The sequence below is a fragment of the Capricornis sumatraensis genome, chromosome 9, assembly GCF_032405125.1.
Source record: "Capricornis sumatraensis isolate serow.1 chromosome 9, serow.2, whole genome shotgun sequence".
NCBI classification, from domain to species: domain Eukaryota; kingdom Metazoa; phylum Chordata; class Mammalia; order Artiodactyla; family Bovidae; genus Capricornis; species Capricornis sumatraensis.
In genome coordinates this window covers 21,822,704-21,847,514 of record NC_091077.1, presented here as the reverse complement: position 1 = coordinate 21,847,514, position 24,811 = coordinate 21,822,704, and the positions used below count along the sequence as shown (strand labels likewise).

Here is a 24,811-nt window from a genome sequence, read left to right as displayed (position 1 = left end):
CCTTTGTTCTATTTTCACAGGCTTGTCCCTTCTTTGTCTTTTAGCCACCGCCATTTTGGACTCCTGTTTCCTATTCTAACTACCTATAACATATTCATATGTATTTGCAGGTGACTCATACATGAATGTCTCTAGAGTAGACCTCTGTTTCCAGACCCATGTACTGAGCTGTCTCTTTCATTTTCTCCCAGTTCTTCCAAAGAAACCTCAGTTTCAACATGTTCAAAACCAAGCTCATGATCCTTTCCCCCTTGGCTCCCCGTTAGAAAGCCGCCTACAACGTCCTGATCTGTCTTTGTCCATTCTGTCCCCCTACAAAACATTTTCAGTACATTCAGTGTAACATTTTCAGAATACATAAAAAAATGACAGTAAAGACAGACGTTACCTCTACTGACTGTATACAAGACAGAAGGTTTGAAGGAAAAAGGTCAGTTTACCCTTCTGAAGAAAGGTACTGAGAAATCACTTGGAATCCAAGGCTAGGGATGCTCCTGGCCCCAGGTGTAATGAAATAGGGAACTTATTTAAAAGGCCCTGAGGCAATTCTGTTTTGATTGTTTTGTCATTGTGACCCTAGAACTTAGGTCTGTTGATTAAGAATCTTCCTAGGATTTATTTGGATGGGCATCACTAAGGTTTGCCTTTACACTCCTTTTATTGTGTCTTTTACTAAACAGTCCCTTATCTAATCGACACAGTGTCAATATTTTTTTAAGTACCTTTGCCTGTCGGCTGTGTATCATCATGCTTTATTCTTTTGATCTCTTATTTTCCGTATTTTAAAATTTTGAGGATGGAAGATAGTTTATTTTCTTTTATGTACTGCCTATAAATGTTTTCCAGCTACATAAAAAAACAATTCTAGCACCTGTTCCCTACCACCCTGTTTTACATACTTTTTCATTTCACTTTTACATACTGAAACATTTGAGAGTTGTACTTTTTACTATTAGAAGGCCATCCACTGGGGATGGATGAGGGGGATTTTTTTGGCTTTTTTGTAAGTACGGGCACAAAGAATTAATTAAGTAACAGACTAGATACAATTGAATGCCATTTTACATAAATTCTTGATTATCCTTTTCTGCAGGCATGGTGAAAAGGTCAGTCTCAGCTCCAAGTGTGCAGAAATTGACCGAGAGATGATAAGTTCTCTTGGGGTTTCCAAATCTGTGCTAAATAATGTCATTTTCTGTCACCAAGAAGACTCGAATTGGCCTTTAAGTGAAGGAAAGGCTTTGAAGCAAAAGTTTGATGAGATTTTTTCAGCAACAAGGTTTGTAACCTATAATTAGATTTTGTAGTCCATTAAGTTATTGAGCCAGAATTGCAATTTGGATGCTTCTTTTTCTAAACAGAAAGTCAGCAATTATACCACTTATCCAGTGGAAACCAGTGGGCATATTTCCTTTCAGTTTTCTTTCTTTGCATCTTTATTCACTTGGTTGACAGAATATATGTAACATTTGTACTTACTGTTATGTCATAAGCATTTTCTGAGTTATTAAAAACTCTGTAAATGTTATCTTAATGACTGCATAATATCCATTGTTTGAATATACTATAGTATGCTTACCAAGAAATTTGATTTTTATTTAATATCTTCAAAGGTACATAAAAGCCTTGGAAACACTTCGGCAGGTACGGCAGACGCAAGGTCAGAAAGTAAAAGAATGTCAAACAGAACTAAAATATCTGAAGCAAAACAAAGAAAAAGCTTGTGAGATTCGTGATCAGATTACTAGTAAGGAAGCCCAGTTAACATCCTCGAGGGAAATTGTCAAATCCTATGAGAATGAACTTGATCCATTGAAGGTAATTTGATCTCTTGTATGCTAAGGAGAAGGTCACCATTTATCTATCTCTTACCCTAAAAGTACTTATTTTTCTGTGAATGGTATGTGTATTTCTTGAAAAAATGATCAGAGACTATATGTTAGGGTTCTGTCTTAGGTCTGTGTTCAGTCTGAAGATCTTGCATTTGAGAGTAAACAAATTTGTAGTATCATTAAATGAGTCATGTCACTAGTTTTTAACAGTGTAATGACTCCACCTTACAATTCTGTATTCTTAAGATTAATTTTTAATCATTCATTTATTTACGGGTGCACTGAGTCTTTGTTGCTGCATGCAGGCTGTCTCTAGTTGCTGTGAGCAAGGGCTGCTTTTTGTTGCAGTGCACAGGCTTCTCATTGTGGTCGCTTCTCTTGAGCACAGGCTGTAGGTGCATGGGCTTCAGTAGTTACAGCATGCCGGTTCAGTAGTTGGTGGTTTATGGGCTCTAGGGCAGGTAGGCTTCAGTAGCTGTGGCTGTGGGCTTAGTAGTTGCACCTCTCAGGCCCTGGACCACAGGCTCTGTAGTTATGGTGGGTGGGCTTAGTTGCTCCGTGGCATGTGGGATTTTCCTGGACCAAAGATTGAATGTGTCCCCTGCATTGGCAGGTGAATTCCCAATCACTCTACCCCCAAGGAAGTCCAAAAGAGATTATTTTTAAATTAACAGGTCTTTCTTTGCAGTTTTTATAATTTGTATGATGTTCTTGACATTGTGCAGAATTTGAAATTGATGTGTAGCATGTTGATATATTTACAAATGAGTGAGATTTCTGAATTCTGTGATTTGTAAGCAAGACTTTAACAGAATCCTATTCATTCATTTCATAAGCATCCATTAAGTGTTTCCAGTGTGTCAGGGTATATACTATGTTTGGAGCTACAGGTGCAGAGAACGACAGTAGTGTCCTTTCCATTTAAGGTATTACTGGTCTAAAAAAACTTTTTTTTAAATGGCTTTTTAAAGTAGCAGAGGAAAGTTTAAAATTTTTTAAATTATTGATTTGGTTTTTTTAAAACTCTCTTATAAATACTGGTATAGATATTTGAATTGTAATCTGAAAGTAGCTTGGTTTTCTGTCGCAGTGCCTGTTGACATGAATGCATCCTTTAGTGAGTATTTATTGTTTCGTGCGTAGCACTCTGCTAGGTACTCCTGAGGATTGTTGTTGTTGATCATTCGCTAAGTCATGTCCAACTCTTTTGACCCCATAAACTGCAGCATGCCAGGCTTCTCTGTCCATCACTATCTCCCTAAGTTTGCTCAAGCTCATGTCCATTGAGTCAGTGATACCATCCAACCATCTCATCCTCTGTCACCCCCTTCTTCTCTTGTCCTCAATTTTTCCCAGCATCAGGGTTTTTTTTCCCATGAGTCAGATCTTTGCGTCAGGTGGCCAAAGTATTGGAGCTTCAGTTTCAGCATCAGTCCTTCCAATGAATATTCAGGGTTGATTTCCTTTAGGATTGACTGATTTAATCTTCGTGACGTTCAAAGGACTCTCAAGAGTCTTCTCCAGCACCACAGTTCGAAAGCATCCATTCTTCAGTGCTTAGCCTTCTTTATAGACCAACTCTCACATGCATATGTGACTACTGGAAAAACTATATCTTTGACTATACAGACCTTTGTTGGCAAAGTGATGTCTCTGCTTTAAAACACTATCTAGGTTTGGTATAGCTATTCTTCCAAGGAGCAAGTGTCTTTTAATTTTGTGGCTGCAGTCACCATCCGCATTGATTTTGGAGCCCTGTTCTCTTGAGGATAGGGAAGCCAGAGACTTAGACTTTGTTTTTAATGATCTAGTAGTCTAGTTGGAGAAATAAAGAATGTATTTTGAAAGATAGTTAGGATTACAAAGAAGTAAAATGAAGAGCTGTAGCAATGTGAATGATATAGTTTAAACATAGGTTCTTTAAGAGCTTGAAGATGGTGATTGTGGCACAATTGAGAAAGGAAAAGAAAATAGATACATTGGACTTCATGAAAACAAAAAACTTTTGTTCAGCAAACTATACCATCAAGAATGCAAAAAGACCACACACAGAATGGGAGAAGATATTTGCAAGTTACATATGTGACAAGGAACTTTTATCTGTAGTATATGAAGAATCCTTGTTGTTGTCTAATCATTAGGTTGTGTCCAACTCTTTTGCAGCCCTTTGGACTGTAGCCCACCAAGCTCCTCTGTCCATATTTCCTAGGCGAGAATACTGGAGTGAGTTGTCATTTCCTTTTCCAAAGGATCTTCCTGACCCAGGGGTCAAACCCACACCTCCTACATTGGCAGGCAGACTTCACTGAGCCGCTAGGGAAGCCCCAGCCAAGATAATGGTAATGCTGCTGCAGCACAGTGAAAACACTGATGGAAGCCGACAAGTTTCTGAGAAGTAGAAACTCCTCGGTTACAGTAACAGAGGTATTCCTGTTTGTTGCCATTGAGAATTAATCCAGTTCTTTTTGTTAGACTGCTCAATATATTTTCTGAATACAGTTTTTTCCCCACAATTGATATGAATGATCACATTCATGAAGGACTTTCTGTATGCCCAGTCACTGATCAGAATGCTTTAAAACATATTATACAAGCCCCGTGGTAACCCTGTGAAGTTTTTCAGACAAGAAAAACAGGTATTCATACTGGAAGTAAGGGGTAAACCTAGGATTTAATTCTAGGCCTCTCTGATTCCTAAACCCATACTTTTCTCCTTTGGTCAGATTTATCAAAATATAATTTACTTTTAATAAAATCCACACTTTTGTAGTTACTATTTGATGAGTTTGGACAAACGAATACAGCAGTATTACTGCTACTAGTACAGTCAATATATGGAAACTTTCCATCACCCCCAAAAGTTCTTTCAAGTCTGTTTGTAGCCAGTCTGCTACCTCCACTCCCAGCCTTTGGTAGTCACTAATTTGTTTTGTGTTTTGGCCTTTTCCAGAATGCTACATCAGTGGAATCTTGCATTATGTAGCCTTTGTGTCTGTTAGCATAATACTTTAAAATCTATCTATGTTGTTGCATGTTTGAGTAGTTCATTCCTTTTTATTGCTGAGGATATTCCATTTTAAGGATATATTGCAGTTTGTTCATCTGTTCTTTTGTTGGTGGACGTTAGGTTATTAACAGCTTTTAGCTATTACAAATAAAACTACTATAAACTTCTGTATAGAGGTCTTTATTTGGAGATGCGTTTTCATTTCTTTTGGGTAACTCCCTCAGAGTGGGTTGTGAGGTTATATATTAAGTGTGTGTTTTACCTTAGATGCCAAACTATTTTTCAGAGTGTCACTTTGGTAGTCTTATAACAGTGTTTTAAGAGTGTAGTTGTGCTTCATCCTTATCAGGACTTAATGGTACTATTTTTTATTTTAGCAATCAATAAATGTCTGATTGCTGTTGTTGTTCAGTCACTTAGTCCTGTCCGACTTTTTGCCACCCCACGGACTGCAGGATAACAGGCTTCCCTGTCCTTCACTATCTCCCATAGGTTGCTCACATTCATGTCCATTGAGTTGGTGATGCCATCCAGCCATCTCATCCTCTGTCGCCCTCATCTCCTTTTGCCCTCAGCCTTTCCCAGCATCAGGGTCTTTTCCAGTGAGTCGGCTCTTCTCCAGTGAGTCAGCTCTTCTCAGGTGACCAAAGTATTTGAGCTTCAACTTCAGCATCAGTCCTTCCAGTTGAATATTCAGGGTTGATTTCCTTTAGGAGTGACTGGTTTGATCTTGCTGTCCAAAGGACTTCAAGAGTCTTCTCTAGCCCCACAGTTGAAAAGCATCAATTCTTTGGTGCTCACCCTTCTTTATGGTCCAACTCTCAGGTCCATACATGACTGCTGGAAAACCCATAGCTTTGACTGTATGGACTTTGTCAGCAAAATGTCTGCTTTTTAATGTGCTGTCTAGGTTGATCATAGCTTTTCTTCCAAGGAGATTTTTACTTCATCAAAATTAACATTTTCTTATAGCTTTTGCTTTTTGTTTCCTATCTAAGAAATCTTTGCCTGACCCAAGGTCATAAAAATTTTCTTCTTGAAGTTTTATAGTCTGAGTTCTTATATTTAAGTATATTTCAGGTTAATTTTTTAATACGGTATGAGGTGAGGTTGAGATTTACTTCTTTACATAGATGTCCAATCATTCCAGCTCCCAGAGCCTATAGTCTTAATTGTTATACCGCCTTGCCTCCCAGTGTCATCTCCCATTTTGAAGTATGGGACTCTGTACAAGTCCTCTGAGTCTCCTGCTGTACTTAGCATGTACAGGCACACTTTGCTTTATTGTGCTTTGTAGATAACTGATTTTTTTAAATTGATTTTTTTGTAGTGACTCTATGTCAAGCAAGTGTGTTGGGGTCATTTTTCCAAGAGCATTTGCTCATTTTGGAAGACACCTGTGCTCACCACTGTATCACCAACGCCATTTGCTCACTTTGTGTCTCTGTGTCACATTTGGTAATTCTTGCAGTATTTCAAGCTTGTTCATTGTTATATTATTCTGGTATTTTGTAATCAATGATCTTTGGTGTTACTACTGTAATTGTCTTGGGGTGCCACAAACCACACCCATATAAGACAGCAAATTTTATTGTTGTACTTCATTAAGTTTCTTTTTAAGACAGCACATTTAATCGATAAATGTTGTATGTGTTCTTACTGCTCTACCAACTGTCGATTCCCCTTTCTCCCTCTTCTTCTGAGACACCCATTATTGAAATTAGACCAGTTATTAACCCTGTAAGGGCCTCTCACATCTTTAAGAGACAGGAAGAGTCACACATCTCTTACTTTAAATCAAAAGCTAGAAATGATTAAGGTCAATGAGGAAGGCATATCAAAAGCCATCACAGGCCAAAAGCTGGGTCTCATATGTCAGGTGGTTAGCCAGCTTGTGAATGCAAAGGAAAAAGTTCTTGAAGGAAATTAAAAGTGTTACTCCAGTGAACTCATAAATGATAAGAAAGTGAAACAGCATTATTGCGATGTGGAGAGTTTAGTGGTCTGGATAGAAGATCAAACCAGCCACAACATTCCCTTAAGTGAAAGCCTCATCCAGAGCCAGGTCCTAACTCTCTTCAATTCTGTGAAGGCTGAGAGAGGTAAGGACGCTGCAGAAGAAAGGTTTGAAAGTAGCCAGAGGTTCCTAAAGTTTAAGGATAGATGCTGTCTCCCAAGACTTCAGAGTGCTGGGTAAAGCAGCAAATGCTCATATAGAAGCTACAAGTTATACAGAAGACATAGCTAAGACCATGAATGAAGTTGGCTTCATTGTACAGTAGATTTTCACTGTAGGTGAAATAGCCTTATACTGATAGAAGATACCATCTAGGACTTTCATGGCTAGAGAGGAAAAGTCAATGCCTGGCCTCAAAGCCTCAAAGGTCAGGCTGACTGTTGTTAGGGACTAACATAGCATGTGACTTTTAAGTGGAAGCCAGTACTCATTGACCATTCTGAAAATCTTAAGAGCCCTTAAAAATTATGCTAAATCTACTATGCCTGTGTTCTATAAATGGAGCAACCTGGATGACAGTGTATCTATTCACAACGTGGTTCAGTGAATATTTTAAACCCATTGTTGAGATCTGCTCAGAAAAAAAATTTATTTTTCAAAATTTCCATAATTTTGCTCATCAACCATGTATCTGGTCAGCCAAGAGTGCTGATGGAGATGTACAATGAGATTTATGTTTTCATGTCTGCTAACATAGCATCCATTCTGCAGCTCATGGATCAAGAAGTCATTTTTCATTTTCATGTCTTTTTAAGAAATACATTTCATAAGGCTATAGTTGCCCATATATAGTAATTCCAATGATGGATCTGGGTAAATTGAAAACCTTCTGGAAAGGATTTACCGTTCTAGATGCCATTAAGAATATTCATGATTCATGGGAACAGATCAAAATATGAACATTGTTTTCTTTTAAGACGTAATACTATTGCACACTTCTACATGGTAGTATAAACAACTTCTATATGCACTGTGAAGCCAAAAGATTTGTGTGACTTAGCTTTATTGCAGTGATCACTTTATTGCAGTGGTCTGGAACTGAACCCACTTTGCCTAGGTGTCATAATGATTAGAGGGAATATATAGCAGCACTTAGTACAGTGTCTGCAGTAGAGCAAGTCTTCCATTGCTGATAGCTATGACTGTTATTGATAATTGTTTTTTAATCTCTCATTCAGCTAACATACGAAACACTTGTTACATGTGCTGGGGAAGCATTGGTGAACAAAGTGAATGACGTTTCTATGATGATAACACATTACCTACTAATACATAAATCATAAGATACGGTATCAGTGAAGTGAAAGTCGCTGAGTCACGTCCAACTCTTTTCTACTCCGTGGACTACACAGTCCATGGACTTCTCCAGGCCAGAATACTAGAATACTGGAGTTGGTAGCCATTCCCTTCTCTAGGGGATCTTCCCTACCCAGGGATCGAACCCAGGTCTCCTGCATTGCAGGCAGATTCTTTACCAGCTGAGCCACCTTAGTATAATTTAGTAAATGACATTGAAGTTGAGGATGTGTTTTGGTACAGGTATGAAAGCTTACAGTTGATACCCGTAATGTGTTAGTTTAAAAAGTGTCTTAGAAGAGAAATTGGTCAGCCTTAGAACTGTAGAGGAAAACACCAGAAGAATATCCCCAGCATCATCCAAGGAGGGAATTTTGTGAGCCAGGTCACCCATATTCCTAGGAGGTGAGGCAGCCAGCTGTTGCTAGAAGCAGGCCACTGAGATCATTTGTCACATTTCTCTTGTGATGCAGCATGAGTTTCTAATCCACTCAATAGTTCTAATTTATTTTTTAATAAATAATTAGCCTTTTAAGGATTAAGTTCTTAAAATGTGGTACTTTACATAATGTGACTCCAGTTACCCAGTGAGTGAATGACTTTTGTGAGAGGCGATGAAGGTAGGGGATGGGCTTTGGAGTTAGAAGGGAGTTTATTTCCTTCTTTTCTTTATGAGCTATAAGGAATTGCATGAGTTACTTAGTGTCTAAAATCCTCAGTTTCTCTGTGCTCCCTTTATAGCGATGTGACTAAGTGACTGGCCGTGGGACATGTTATTTATCTTCAGTTATTTGCAGTGTAAACTATAGTGAATTTTACTTATGCAGGGTGTTTATTTTCAGAATCGTCTAAAAGAAATTGAACAAAATCTCTCTAAAATAATGAGACTTGACAATGAAATTAAAGCTTTGGAAAGCCGAAAGAAGCAAATGGAAAAAGATAATAGTGAACTGGAACAGAAAATGGAAAAGGTTTGTGGTGGTGGAATTTTTTTCTTCTTCAGAATTTTGAGATTATTGTAATGAACTTCATTTGGTCCCATTTTGTCACTCGTTCCCAAACATAGACATCTTGATGTTTGTGTTACTTCCACGTTTATGTTAAAAGGAAGGATATTGGATAAGCTCTGATTCATATTTTGTACCTCAGTGTGATACCTTGTTATACTTTATTTTGGTTCTACACAGGTTTTTCAAGGGTCTGATGAGCAACTAAATGATTTATATCACAATCACCAGAGAACAGTAAGGGAGAAAGAAAGGAGATTGGTAGACTGTCAGCGTGAACTGGAAAAATTAAATAAAGAATCTAGGCTTCTCAATCAAGAAAAATCAGAACTACTTGTGGAACAGGGTAGGACAGTGTTTACTTGGTTTTTTTCCTGTATTATAATATTATGCATTTTCTGTATGAACGATAAATCTCCAGGGAATTATGCCTTGTGAAAAAAGTCAGTCTCAAAAGATTATAAATCAGATGTTTCCATTTCATGTGACATTTTGAAACACTAAAATTTTAGAAATCTAGATCAGTGATTGCCAGGGTTACCCAGTAGGAGGAAGAATGGGAGGAGGGTTAGCATGATGGTGGTTTCATAATTATTTATTTATTTACTTTGGCTGTGCTGGGCCCTCAGGGCTGCACAGGCTTTTCTGTAGTTGCAGAGTGGAGACCACTCCCTAGTTGTGGTGCCCGGGCTTCTCATTGAGGTGGCTTCTCTTACTGTAGAGCATAGGCTCTAGGACATGTGGGCTCAATAGTTGCAGTTCCCGGGCTCTAGAGGACTGGCTCACTAGTTGTGGCACACAGGCTTAGTTGCTTCACAGCATGTGGGGGTCTTCCCAGATCAGGGATCAAACCCATGTCTCCTGCACTGGCAGGCTGATTCCCTACCACTGAGTCACTAGGGAAGCCCTGGTTATGGTTTTAAAAGAAGAGGGGTTCTTGTGGTATTTGAACTGTTCAATATCTTGACTGTCATGGTGACTGTAAGAACCAACACAGCTGATAAAATCATATAAAACTTAAACACACAGATACAGTTTAAACTGGGGAAATAGAAGATTGATGGATTGTATTAGTCTCATTATCCTTAATTTGATATACTATAGTTTCGCAGAATCACTAAAAGAGAACATTGTTTTTCTACTTAACAACAGTTCTGACATCAGATGTATAGGTTTTTCCACACTAAGCAATTTTCCAGTTATCAGTGGACACCAGGTGTCCTGTAATTTCATTCATTTCTGACATTCCTGGTCCGAAATTAGCACAGACCCCACAGATTAAGGCTCAGTCCCATGAAACTGTCCCTCACTTTACTTCAGATGCTACTCCCAAGGCCCAGGTTGTCTAGCACCTGTACTTCTGACCAACTGGCTGTATAAATCAGGGTTTTCCACAACTCCTTTCTCAGGTTCAGTAATTTTCTGTAACTCTTCCTAGAACTCAGGGAAACACTATTACCAGGTTATTAAGAATAGAGCTCAGGAACAAACAGATGGAAGAGATGCATAGGGCAAGATATGGGAGAGGGACATTGAGCTTCTATGCCTTCTCCACATGTGTGACTTGCCCAGCACCTCAATGGAAGCTGTTTGAGTGTCATTGCTTAGGGTTTTTATAAGTTGCATTAGGTAGGCCTGATTGATTAAGTCATTGGCCATTGGTGATTGAACTCAGACTTCAACCCCTCCTCAGAAATGAGAGGGGTGGATATTGAAACTTCGGACTCTCTAATCACATAGTTGGTTCCTCTGATGACCAAGTCCTATCCTCCAAGAGTCACCTCATTAGAATAAACTCAGGTAAAGTTGAAAAGGGCTTACAGTGAATAACCAAAGATACTTTTCTCACCCCTATCACTGGGAAATTCTAAGAGTGTTTTGGAGCTGGCTCAGATAGTAAAGCGTCTGCCTTCTATGCGGGAGACCCGGGCTCGATCCCTGGGTTGGGAAGATCTCCTGGAGAAAGAAATGGCAACCCACTCCAGTACTCTTGCCTGGAGAATCCCACAGATGGAGGAGCCTGGTAGGCTACAGTCCATGGGGTCACAAAGAGTCAGACACGACTGAGCGACTTCACTCACTGACTCACTAGGTTGGGCATAGCTTTCCTTCCTTCTGAAAGAAGCAAGTGACTTTTAATTTCATGGCTGCAGTCACCATCCACAGTGATTCTGGAGCCGAAGAACAGAAAATCTGTCACTGCTTCCATTTTTTCCCAAATATGGATTTCTTACTGTATCTCAATAATATAGTTACCATTGGGGAAACTGAGCAAAGGATAGAAGAGATCTTGTTCTATTATTTTCTTTTACAATTGCATGTAATGTACAGGTATTTCAATTTTTTTTAAAAAATCAACTGATAAAAGAATTACTATGATTATGTTTTTTAAAGGCCGTCTACAACTACAAGCAGATCGTCATCAGGAACATATGCAAGCTAGAGATTCATTAATTCAGTCTTTGGCAACACAGCTAGAATTGGATGGCTTTGCACTCGGACCATTCAGTGAAAGACAGATAAAAAATTTTCACAAGCTTGTGAGAGAGAGGCAGGAAAAGGAATCAGAAACTGCCAGCCAACTGTTGGTAAATACTGTTATTTTCTTTTGTTTGTATCACATTGTCTAGTTGAATTGTTTTAATTTTTGGGTGGATCTTATTTTGTCATATTTTTGGATTAATGTTATTCATTAAAATTAGCTATGAGGTAAAATTAAAACCTTTATGGACGCAAACTCTGTAAACTTTATAATTGTAAAAGTACAAAGGAAATACAGACCTCTGTTTCTTATTTGATTTTAGGTAAAAGTTCTTTTTAAAGTTAATTTTGAAGAAGTTTGCTCATAGTTAATAATAATCATCTCTGAATGATACTCATTACATTTTTTATGCTTTTCTGTATTTTCCTCAAATTATATTACTTTTGCATCAAAGAAACTTTTCCTTAGTGGTGTTTTTTTGTGAAAAATTAATGCTTATGCTTCTTACTATGTATTTAGAATGACTTCACACGAAAAGAAGCTCTGAAACAAAAACAAATAGATGAGATAAGGGATAAGAAAACTGGACTGGGAAGAATAATTGAGCTAAAGTCAGAAATCCTAACTAAGAAGCAGAATGAGCTGAAAAATGTGAAGTACGAATTACAGCAGTTGGAAGGCTCTTCAGACAGGATTCTTGAACTGGACCAGGAGCTCACAAAAGCTGTAAGATACTCTGTGTAATCCAGTAATTTTAAGGTGTAAGATATTTGGAAGTAGTTTATCTTTTGCTAGTCCTTATGGCATTTTAATAAAAATGTCAACCTTGTCTGTCAGTCTCCTGTAAAATGAATTTATTTGACTGTCTTAATCACCCATCTCTAATCCTGAAACCTGGTGTGCTGAAAATGAGAATCATCTAAGGAAGGTTTAAAAAAAATACTTAAGCTTAGATCTTAAACCTTTCAAATAAAAGTCCCTTGAGAGTGGGATGTGGAAATGTGTGTTCAAAACAGAACTGGGTGATTCTTACAAGTATGTTAGTTGAGAACCACTTGTCTCAGCTTAAAAAAAGTAGTATTTGCCCTCTAGGTTCCACACACTGTAGATATTATGATTAAATATTGATTAGATATATGATTATTGCCATGTTACCACTTTTTCTGTGGTAGAAAGTTCCTTAGCCCACTTCTTCCTTTGGTGAATTTCCAAAATTTCTTCTCCATTCCTAATCTGTTCTCTTCCCTCATGTCTCTGTTAGCAAAATAAGCATCCTAAAACTTGGTAAGTCCCCCCTTTAGGTCCCATCTTGAAAATTTAAGTTGTTTTTTTTTTTTTTTTTTCTCTCCCAAACTTAACTGATAGCTTATATTTTTGTCAGTTTAACCCTTGATCACAATATTGGTCTGTTGTGATGGAAAGATACTAGATACTGGTCAGGGACCACATCACATTTTCTGTTCGCTAGGCAGTGTGTGGTGAGTTACATACTTCCTTGATAAATGCTTAATTATTCACTGAAGAGTCACTGAACTGTATACTTAGGCATATTTTTCTTAATTTTGCACTAATTTTCATTTTCACTCCTGTTTGACTCTTGTAGATTTATTTACTAAGTCTCCACTCTTATAGTAAGGTAACTTTGTAAGATATTTCTTAAAAAGTTTATTCCTTCTGTTTTTCTGTTGTTGAATAAAATCAAACTAATATTTTGACCATTCTGAGGAGTAGCTGATTTCTAATACACTCTGCCATCATTTTAACCCAAAACGTATAAACCTGTTCATTTGTTTGAATTATCAATAAGGAGCGTGAACTAAGCAAGGCTGAGAAAAACAGCAATGTAGAAACTCTAAAAACAGAAGTAATAAGCCTTCAAAATGAGAAAGCAGACCTAGACAGGACCCTGCGTAAGTTGGACCAGGAGATGGAGCAGCTAAACCATCACACAGCAGCACGCACCCAGATGGAGATGCTCAACAAAGACAAAGTATGACCTTCTGTTTATTCTAATTATACTCTCTGGTGTTTAAAACAGTTTATCTTACATTCATAGTTGTTATACTATGAAGTATTTAGTTGGTATTGGCTTTATATTTTAAGGGTTAAGTGAGCTTTATGCTCTATAAAATAGACTTTCAGGCTTAAAAACTGTACTCTAATTACAAAAAATAACAGTACAAAAGTGTTTACACAAACACACACATGTACATTTCTATTAATTTTTATCATATATCATACAGAAATTTTGATCTTCTCAAGTGACTCAGTGGTAAAGAATCTGCCTTCCAGTGCAGGAGGCTCAAGAGACTCAGGTTTGATCCCTGGGTCAGGAAGATCACCTGGAGAAGGGAATGGCAGTCTATTCCAGTGTTCTTCCATGGAGACTTCCATGGACAGAGGAGCCTGGCAGGCTAAAGTCCATGGGGTCACAAAAAGTCAGACATGGCTGAGAGATTGAGCATACACGTACAGAAGTTTTAATTTTTGTGTCATCAGACCTGTTATTCTTTCCTCTGATACTGTAAGAAATTTTCGAGAGCTCTCTGGTGGCCAAGTATTATTGGCAGTTTCACTGCCATGGTCCAGGTTCAGTCCTTGGCGAGGCAACTGAGATATCCCACAAGCTGCATAGCACAGCCAAAATTAAAAATATTTTTTTTTCTTTTTCTCCTTGCATTTTTGGTTTTATTTTTAAGCCTAGAACTGTAATCAATCTAAAATTTGGTTTTATTCTTTATGTAATGTGGAGATACTGAGTTTTATTTTTAAAAGATTTTTTTTTCCCTTTAGGCTGACAAAGATGAACAAATCAGAAAAATAAAATACAGGCATAGTGATGAATTAACTTCGTTGTTAGGATATTTTCCCAACAAAAAACAGCTTGAAGACTGGCTTCATAGTAAATCAAAAGAAATTAACCAGACTAGGGACAGACTTGCCAAGTTGAAGTAAGTAGTTATAACACTTGAAGATGTAATAGAAGTCTCTTATGTCTTGCTTTCATTTTTTAATTGTTTTGAAATCGTTTATTATCATTAAATGGTATGTCTTATTAATTGAATTTGATTCTCCTGTATTTTACAAATTAAGTAAAATGGCAACAGTGATTTGAGCTTCTTGTTCCTTAAAAGTTTGCAGAACTAAGAGAAAGAATTAAAATATTCCTGTGTAAAAAGTGAGACTTGAAAATACAAAACTCCTAAAAGGTAATGTGGGGACAAGTTTCGTTATCTTGAAATTGGCAATGCTTTCTTGGTTATGACCCCGAAAGTACAGGCAGCAGAAGCAAAGCTAGACAGTTGGGACTACATCATACTTAAAAACTGCTACACAACAGAGGGTAAAGGCAATCCACATAATGGGAGAAAACGTTTGCAAATGATGTATCTGTTTAGGTGTGGAGGTTGTTGTTCAGTCACTTAAGTCATGTTCAACTCTTTGCAGTCTCATGGACTGCAGCATGCCAGGGTTCCCTGTCCTTCACTATCTCCCGGACTTTGCTCAAACTCATGTCCATGGAGTTGGTGATGCCATCCAACCATGTCATCCTCTGTTGCCCCTCCTCCTGCCCTCAGTCTTTCCCTGCATCAGGGTCTTTTCCAGTGAGTTGCTCTTTGCATCAGGTGGCCAGAGTATTGGAGCTTCAGTTTCAGCATCAGTCCTTCCAGTGAATATTCAAGGTTGATTTCCTTTAGGACTGACTGGTTTGATCTCCTTGCTGTCCAAGGGACTCTCAAGAGTTTTCTCTAGTGCCACATTTCAAAAGCATCAGTTCTTCAGCACTCATCCTTCTTTATGGTCCAACTCTCACCCATACATGACTGTTGGAAAAATTATAAAATGAAATGATGAAAGTCAATCAGTTGTGTCTGAATCTTTGCAACCCCATGGAGTAGCCTGCCAGGCTCTTCTGTCCTTGGAATTCTCCAGGCAGGAATACTAGAGTGGGTAGTCATTCCCTTCTCCAGGGGATCTTCTCAACCCATGAATTAAACCTGGATCTCCTGCACTGCAGGCAGATTGTTTACTGTCTGAGCCACCAGGGAAAAACCAGTTTTGACTATATGGACCTTTGTTGGCAAAGTGATGTCACTGCTTTTTAATACATTGTCTAGGTGACCATACCATCATGATTATCTGGATCATTAAGACCTGTTTTTGTAGTTCTTCTGTGTATTCTAGTCACCTCTTCTGCTTCTGTTAGGACCTTGCTGTTTCTGTCCTTTATTATGCCCACCTTTGCCTGAAAGGTTCACTTGGTATCTCTGATTTCCTTAAAGAAATCTGTAATTTTTCCCATTCTGTTGTTTCCCTTTATTTATTTGCATTGTTCACCTAAGAAGGCTTTCTTATCTCTACTTGATACTCTCTAGAACTCTGCATTCAGTTGAAAATATCTTTCCCTTTCTCCTTTGCCTTTCGTTTCTCTTTTCTCAGCTATATGTAAGGCCTCCTCAGACAACCATTTTGGCTCCTTGCATTTCTTGTTCGCATTTCTTGTTCTTTGGGATAGTTTTGGTAACCGCTAGTGTTACAAACCTCCATCCATAGTTCTTCAGGGACTCTGTCCACCAGATCTAATCTCTTGAATCTATTTGTCATCTCCACTGTATAATCATAATGGATTTGATTTAGGTCATACCTGAATAGTCTAGTGGTTTTCCCTGCTTTCTGGATTTTGCAATAAGGAGTTCATGATCTGAGTCACAGTCAGCTCCAGGTCTTGTTTTTGCTGACTGTATAGAGCTTCTCCATCTTCACCTGCAAAGGATGTAATCAATCTGACTTTGGTATTGACCATCTGGTGATGTCCATGTGTATAGTCATCTTTTGTGCTGTTGGAAGATGGTGTTTGCTATGACCAGTGTGTTCTCTAGGCAAAACTCCATTATTTTTTGCCCTGCTTCATTTTGTACTCCAAGGCCAAACTTGCTTGTTACTCCAGGTGTCTCCTGACTTCCTAGTTTTGCATTCCGATTCCCTATGAAGAAAAGGACATCTTTTTTGGTTTTAGTTCTAGAAGGTCTTATGGGTCTTCACAGAACTGTATGACTTCAGTTTCTTTGGCATTAGAGGTTGGGGCACAGACTTGGATTATAGTGATCTTGAATGGTTTGCCTTGGAAACCAAGATCATTCTGTTTCTTTTGAGATTGCACCCAAGTACTGCACTGATGCAAAGAGCTGACTTATTGGAAAAGACCCTGATGCTAGGAAAGATTGAGGGCATGAAGAGAAGGGGGCGACAGAGGTTGAGATGGTTGGATGGCATCACCAACTCGATGGACATGAGTGTGAGCAAACTCCGGGAGATGGTGAAGGACAGGGAAGCCTGGCATGCTGCAGTCCATGGAGTTGCAAAGAGTCAGATACGACTAAGCAACTGAACACCAACATCAACTGCATTTTGGACTCTCTTGTTGACTATGAGGGCTGCTCCATTTCTTCTAAGGGATTCTTGCCCACAGTAGTAGATATAACGGTCATCTGAGTTAAATTTGCTCATTCCTATCCATTTTACTTCACTGTTTCCTAAAGTGTCGACGTTCACTCTTGCCATCTCCTGCTTGACCACATCCAATTTACCTTGATTCATGAACCTAACATTCCAGGTTCCTATGCAGTATTGTTCTTAGCTGCATCAGACTTTACTTTTACCACCAGTTACATCCACAACTGAGCGTCATTTCCACTTTGACCCAGCCTCTTCATTCTTTCTAGAGCTATTTCTTCACTATTTCCCGATAGCATATTGGACCCCTACCAACCTGGTGGGCTCATCTTCCAGTGTCATATCTTTTTGCCTTTTCCATGAACAATATGAACAATAAATATAACAGTTAGGGGTTAATATCCAGAATATATAAAGAACTCCTACAATTTGGTAATGAAAAAACAAATACCCAGATTAAAAAATGTCAAAGGACTTGAGCAGTTTCTCCAATAGATATACAACTAGCCAACAAGCATATAAAAAGATACTCAGAATCACTAATCATTAAGGAAATGCAAATCAAAACCATGGTGATATATCACTCCATACCGGTTAGGATGACAGGTATCAGAACAATAGGGAGTACAGTAGTGTGTTATAATAACCTAGAATAGAAAATGAAAGACTGGTATGCATATAACAGAATCACTTTGCTGTGCAGCTAACACTAACACACTGCAAATCAACTATACTTCGATTAAATAAGTTTTTAAAAAACCCAGAAAACAAGTGTTGAGAAATTGGAGCTCTGTGCACTGTTCATGGGAATGTAAAATGGTGCAGTTACCGTAGAAAACCTTGGAGGTTCTTCGAAAATTAGGAAAAGAATAACCAGATGATTGGGCAGTTGCACTTGTGGGTATATATTCAAATGAAAACATGATCTCAAGGAAATATTTGTTAGTCCATGTTCACTGCAGCATTATTCACGATAGCCAACAGGTGGAAGCAACCTGAATGCTTATTGATGGATGAATAGATAAATAAAATTTGATAATGTATAATGGAATATTATTTATCTTTGTAAAAGAAGGAAATTCTTCTGTGTGCTGATGAACCTTGAGGATCTTAAGTGAAGTATACTAGTCACAAAAAGTACTACATGGTTCCACTTACATGAAGTATTCAAAGTTGTCAAACTCTTAGATACAGAAAGTATATATATTTGAGGTTCAGAGTAGCCAGAGGATGAGGGCAGGGTGGGGTGGGGTGTGTTGTTCAGTGGGTATAGAGTTCAGTTTTGTAAGATGAAAAAGCTTTAGAGATCTGTTACACAAAAATGTGCATACAGTTAACACCACCATGCCGTAGAATTTTAAATGGCTAAGGCGTTAAATTTTGTTTTTTCCACAGTTTAAAAACAGTGATCAATTTTTTTTGAAATATCACCTTGAGTGGTGTTTAGATAGGAGGGTGAAAAATCCTACACATTTTTGAGGAAGATGGTGAATTTGGCCATGTTAAATTTGTATTTCTTGTGGAAATGTCTGTTAGGGAATAAAATATTAGAGTTTGAGGTTTAGTAGATTGGAAGTTGTCGCTTTGCAGATGATATTGGCATCAGTAGTACATGTCAACTTGGAGTTATTCAAAGAGAAGAGAAAGAATTGTAGTCAGATTCCTGGAAAACCCAGCATTTAAACTGTTGGCAGGCAGAGGAAGAGGAGCAAGAGAACCAAATGCCCAGGGAGCCAGGGTGAGAGCAAGAGGGGAGTGTTGTCTGGTTTGCCTTGAGAAACTGTTCTTCCAAGGAGGATCCCAAATGTATGTGCTGCTGTTAAAATAGTGACCTTAATGAGCATGCTCAATGGCTAGGATGGTGAAAGCATCATCTGCATGTTATTTTTTTCCAGATTTTTGCTGCAACTCACAATGGAAAGTATCAAGATGAGGCATGTGTGCACGCATGCATATTTATCTGAAACAGATTTCTTAAAATAGTACCAATACTAACTATACTCAGTCCACTCCAATATATTCTACATAATATGTTCAGTTTTTCAAAATATGCTGAATATGATACATTAAATTGATTACATGGCTTACCTAATGTATCAAAACCTGTAAATCAAAAACCCTTGATTTGTATGGGCATGGAGGCTGGCTAGGATGATATTTAAGAGTTGGAGTGAAAATTAATTGTACTAGTGAGCAGAGTCTTTGATGAATGAGAGGGAATGAGTGATCAGGTTGTAAAAATTAGTTTGGCCAAGATGTTTGTTTGGTTTTTCCTCTAAGGTGGTTCTGGTAGCACTAGTTGTCTTTAACTTCATTCAGAGCAGTTTTGTTAGATTGTAGTATGACAGCTGTCCCGTCAGCATGCTTTTTAAAATAAATAAATAAATAAAACATCCCCAAATTGGTGAATTTTGTGTAGCCATTTTAGTATTGAAGATGAAAGAGAAAAGCAACATTTTCACATATTATGCTTTGTTATTTCAAGAAAAGTAAAAATGCAACTGAAACACAAAAAAAGATTTGTGCCATATATAGAGAAGGTACTCTGGTTGAAAATAGTCAGTGTTATGCCGTATGGGATGTAGCTGCCATACTCAAAATATCCACATCAGGCTCTGAAAATCATTTGTACCAGCTTGGTTGTGTTAATTGATTTGATGTTTGGCTTCCACATAAATTGAGTGAAAAAAACCTTCTTGACCATATTTCCACATGCATTTCTCTACTTAAACATAACAAAAAGTTCCATTTTTAAAAGAAATTGTGACAGGCAATGAAGAGTGGATACTGTACAATAATGTGGAATGGAAGAGATTGTGGGTCAAGGAAAGTGAACACCACCAACCACATACCAAAGACCAGTCTTCATCCAAAGAAGTTGATATTGTGTATATGGTGGGATTGGAAGTGAGTCCTCTACTATTAACTCTTTCCAAAAAACCAAACAATTCCAACAAGTACAGCTGCAAATCAGACCAACTGAAATTCTCTTAATGGAAAAAATTTCAGTTCTTTGGAAGACCATAAAAGGCACCTGGAACAACTAGTTCTTTGCTCAAAACAATAAAGTTTTTGGAAGATGGAATTATGAGTTGCCTAGAAAATGGCAGAAGGTAGTGGAACAAAACAGTGAATACATTGTTCAGTAAAGTTCTTGGTGAAAATGAAAAATGTCTTTTATTTTTACTTTAAAACCAAAAGAACCTTTTGGCCAACTCATTGGATGACAGCAACAAAGAGGGAACAAAGGAAAAATGTTTTACTGGAGGAATGGAAGTACAGTTTTGAAAGGGTTCACACAGAGTTAAGTGAATGCTCTCCTTTTTTCTAATCTCCCTCCAGTTGATCTGTGAACATATTCTCCTTGCTAAGGTTCTTAATGCAAGATCTAAGACCACGATCCCGCCTCAGACCAAGCAGAATTCGGTCTTTTCACATTTTTCTGGGAGCAGGTGTCTGGCCAGAGTGAGTCGGTGTACTATAGGAGGAGAGTGCAGGCAGCAGTGGACTGTTGCCATGACTTCTAAAAAAGAAAAGGCACCTGGTCGCAGCAGACTTTTGTCGTAGTTTCTGGCAGAGTTTGTCTTGTATCTGCCTTCACATTTTGAATTCATTTCTCATATTTTAAAATTGTAATCTATTTTCTTATTTTAGCAAGGAACTAGCTTCAGCTGAGCAAAATAAAAATCATATAAATATTGAGCTAAAAAGGAAGGAAGAGCAATTGTCCAGCTATGAAGACAAACTGTTTGATGTCTGTGGCAGCCAGGATTTTGAAAGTGACTTGGACAGACTTAAAGAAGAAATTGAAAAATCGTCAAAACAACGAGGTAAGTTACCATCTTTATGTTATCAGGGCATTTTCATGTTTTTGAATTTTTGTTCACAGGTAGCTATTAAGGATGGGAGATTTAAAAACTTGGTGCTGGAGCCCAGTGGCTCAAGTTTCAGTTCTGGTTCTACAACCTACTTGGTTTATAACTTTGGACAGATTATTAAAACTTTTTATACTTCAGATTCATTACCTGAGGACATAATTGCCTCAGGATGTTGGGAAGGAGTAAATGAGATTATAGTGTCTGGCACATAACAAGCTCTATAAAGTTTTGTTATACTTTTTGTGTTAACCAGAAAGTATATAAATCTGAATGTATTGTGCCCTTGAGAAGATTTAAATGTCAGAATTTTTATTTCTTTCATAGTGTGTTTGTAAAGCAAGAAGAGTATCATGTATTTACAGAAAAGGATAGAAATATATTAACAAAACCATATTTTATATGCATCTCACTGAGAATATATATATATATATATCTGTTTTTTAAATAGCCATGTTGGCTGGAGCTACGGCAGTTTATTCCCAGTTCATTACTCAGTTGACGGATGAAAACCAGTCATGTTGCCCTGTCTGTCAAAGAGGTTTTCAGACAGAAGCTGAATTACAAGAAGTCATCAGTGATTTGCAGTCCAAGCTGAGGCTTGCTCCAGATAAGCTCAAGTCGACAGAATCAGAGTTAAAGAAAAAAGAAAAGCGGCGTGATGAAATGCTGGGACTAGTGCCCATGAGGTGAGAATAGCAGTTTCCTGTTACCGTGCCTGCACAGCAGCACTGGAAGAGATACCTGTCTACCTCCTAGCATAGGCTGGGTATTCAGTAAGCAAGAGTTGAATGAATAAAGGTTAAAGTCAGGAATCTAAGCCAGTATGTTCCTTTCCTGTTAATTTATGTAATAAGAAAGAATTGTTTTGTTTCAAAATAAGTTTGTTTCTTAAACTACTCACAGGATGGATACATTCTTTACTCTTTGTGAGTGTGTGTGTGTGTGTTTCATTCCTGAGACTTGGGTTGAGGGCAGAAATTTTTAAATTTTCAGACTGTTGGCTGATGTGTCACTTTCTAAACCCAGCAAAAGAATTAAAGTACTGGAAAGCCCCCCCTTAAGAGACAAATCTTAAACTATACTTACGTTTTTCTCATTTCCAGAAAGAATGAATTACAGATGATTTCTATTGTTTATTTTTCCCTCTCTTCTATAAGAAATCCAGATGATGGTCTATTTATACATAAAATAGAGAGTGTGTGAAGATTGCCTTGGTATTTCCCAGAACACAGAGCAAAAAATGGTCACAGAGACCAATAAGACATGACCTTCATGGAGCTGATGATCTTTGTAAGAAAAAAAGCGCTCATAATTAAATGTAGAAAGCTAGACTTGATAAAGAACTTAATTGGTTCAAACGAATGCATTAGTTAGGAAGAAAGAAGCCAGTGGACTACAGAATGAGTAGAATTTTGAGGGAAGGAGGAGGAATGTAAAGCACAGAAAAGTTGATTTGACTCATTTAAGAGAAGGAAAGGGAAGAGGGAAATTAGACCAGTGTGTATATAGGACAGGGAAGAGTGAGACATGTGCTGCAGTAGAAACATTATCTGGAGTTTGAGAACCTACTTGTAGTGACTGATTCCCATAAGTAGGGAAGACAGAGCTGCATTATGTTCGTTCCTAGTTACAGTCTTTTAGGTGATGGGGAGCCATCCTCAGGGATTTATTGAAAAATGTGTTTTAGGAAAATTAATCTAATGTTCAGTTCAGTTCAGTCGCCCAGTCATGTCCGACTCTTTGCGACCCCATGAATCGCAGCATGCCAGGCCTCCCTGTCCATCACCAACTCCTGGAGTTCACGCAAACTCATGTCCATTGAGTCGGTGATGCCATCCAGCCATCTCATCCTCTGTCGTCCCCTTCTCCTGCCCCCAGTCCCTTCCAGCATCAGAGTCTTTTCCAATGAGTCAGCTCTTCTCAAGAGGTGGCCAAAGTACTGGAGTTTCAGCTTCAGCATCAGTCCTTCCAAAGAACACCCAGGACTGATCTCCTTTAGAATGGACTGGTTGGATCTCCTTGCAGTCCAAGGGACTCTCAAGAGTCTCCAACACCACAGTTCAAAAGCATCAATTCTTCGGTGCTCAGCTTTCTTCACAGTCCAACTCTCACATCCATACATGACCACTGGAAAAACCATAGCCTTGACTAGACGGACCTTTGTTGGCAAAGTAACGTCTCTGCTTTTGAATGTGCTATCTAGGTTGGTCATAACTTTCCTTCCAAGGAGTAAGCATCTTTTAAGTTCATGGCTGCAGTCACCATCTACAATGATTTTGGAGCACTCAAAAATAAAGTCTGACACTGTTTCCACTGTTTCCCCATCTATTTCCCATAAGTGATGGGACCAGATGCCATGATCTTAGGTTTCTGCATGTTCAGCTTTAAGCCAACTTTTTCACTCTCCTCTTTCACTTTCATCAAGAGGCTTTTTAGTGCCTCTTCACTTTCTGCCATAAGGGTGGTGTCATCTGCATATCTGAGGTGATTGATATTTCTCCCGCAGTCTTGGTTCCAGCTTGTGCTTCTTCCAGCCCAGCGTTTCTCATGATGTACTGTGCATATAAGTTAAATAAGCAGGGTGACAATAGACAGCCTTGATGTACTCCTTTTCCTATTTGGAACCAGTCTGTTGTTCCATGTCCAGTTCTAACTGTTGCTTCCTGACCTGCATATAGGTTTCTCAAGAGGCAGGTCAGGTGTTCTGGTATTCCCATCTCTTTCAGAATTTTCCACAGTTTATTGTGATCCACACAGTCAAAGGCTTTGGCATAGTCAATGAAGCAGAAGTAGATGTTTTTCTGGAACTCTCTTGCTTTGTCGATGATCCAGTGGATGTTGGCAATTTGATCTCTGGTTCCTCTGCCTTTTCTAAAACCAGCTTGAACATCTGGAAGTTGTTCACGTAATGCTGAAGCCTAGATTGGAGAATTTGAGCATTACTTTACTAGCGTGTGAGATGAGTGCAATTGTGCGGTAGTTTGAGCATTCTTTGGTATTGCCTTTATTTGGGATTGGAATGAAAACCGACCTTTTCCAGTCCTGTGGCCACTGCTGAGTTTTCCAAGTATGCTGGCATATTGAGTGCAGCACTTTCACAGCATCATCTTTCAGGATTTGAAATAGCTCAACTGGAATTCCATCACCTCCACTAGCTTTGTACATAGTGATGCTTCCTAAGGCCCACTTGGCTTCACATTCCAGGATGTCTGGCTCTAGGTGAGTGATCACACCATCATGATTATCTTGGTCATGAAGATCTTTTTGTACAGTTCTTCTGTGTATTCTTGCCACCTCTTCTTAATATCTTCTGCTTTTGTTTGGTCCATACCATTTGTGTCCTTTATCGAGCCCATCTTTGCATGAAATGTTCTCTTGGTATCTCTGATTTTCTTGAAGAGATCTCTAGTCTTTCCCATTCTATTGTTTTCCTCTATTTCTTTGCATTGATCACTGAGGAAGGCTTTCTTATCTCTCCTTGCTATTCTTGGGAACTCTGCATTCAGATGCTTATATCTTTTCTTTTCTCCTTTGCTTTTCACTTCTCTTCTTTTCACAGCTATTTGTAAGGGCTACATTGAATAGATGAAAGTGAGAAAAACTCTAAAAGCGAAAAATGAGGAGGGTATGTTGACTTGGAAAACTGAAGAGGAGTGTGAGGAAAAGGAGAAGGAAAGATGCAGGAAGATGTGCTTTGTGGTAGCCAGCCTGTGAGATGGTCCCCAGCAACCCTTGCCTCCTGGTATTCACATTCTTGCATAGTTGTCCCTCATGTTCCAGGATGGGTTCCAGGATGTGTAACCAGTAAAATACAACAGAAGTGATCACATGTTCCTTC

The 24,811-nt window shown here is 38.4% G+C and overlaps 1 protein-coding gene across 1 annotated transcript in view; it reads left to right on the top strand.

Annotated features, from left to right (window-relative positions):
• The window catches only part of RAD50 (RAD50 double strand break repair protein), a 113,126-nt gene that overhangs the window by 45,273 nt on the left and 43,042 nt on the right, over positions 1–24,811 (top strand). Inside the window, exons 4-13 of the mRNA XM_068980088.1 lie at positions 1,094–1,279; positions 1,614–1,818; positions 8,995–9,123; positions 9,340–9,505; positions 11,554–11,747; positions 12,161–12,367; positions 13,449–13,631; positions 14,435–14,592; positions 20,750–20,925; positions 21,422–21,659. Of these exons, the coding sequence (XP_068836189.1) occupies positions 1,094–1,279; positions 1,614–1,818; positions 8,995–9,123; positions 9,340–9,505; positions 11,554–11,747; positions 12,161–12,367; positions 13,449–13,631; positions 14,435–14,592; positions 20,750–20,925; positions 21,422–21,659 (1,842 nt within the window). The remainder of the gene's footprint in view (positions 1–1,093; positions 1,280–1,613; positions 1,819–8,994; positions 9,124–9,339; positions 9,506–11,553; positions 11,748–12,160; positions 12,368–13,448; positions 13,632–14,434; positions 14,593–20,749; positions 20,926–21,421; positions 21,660–24,811) is intronic.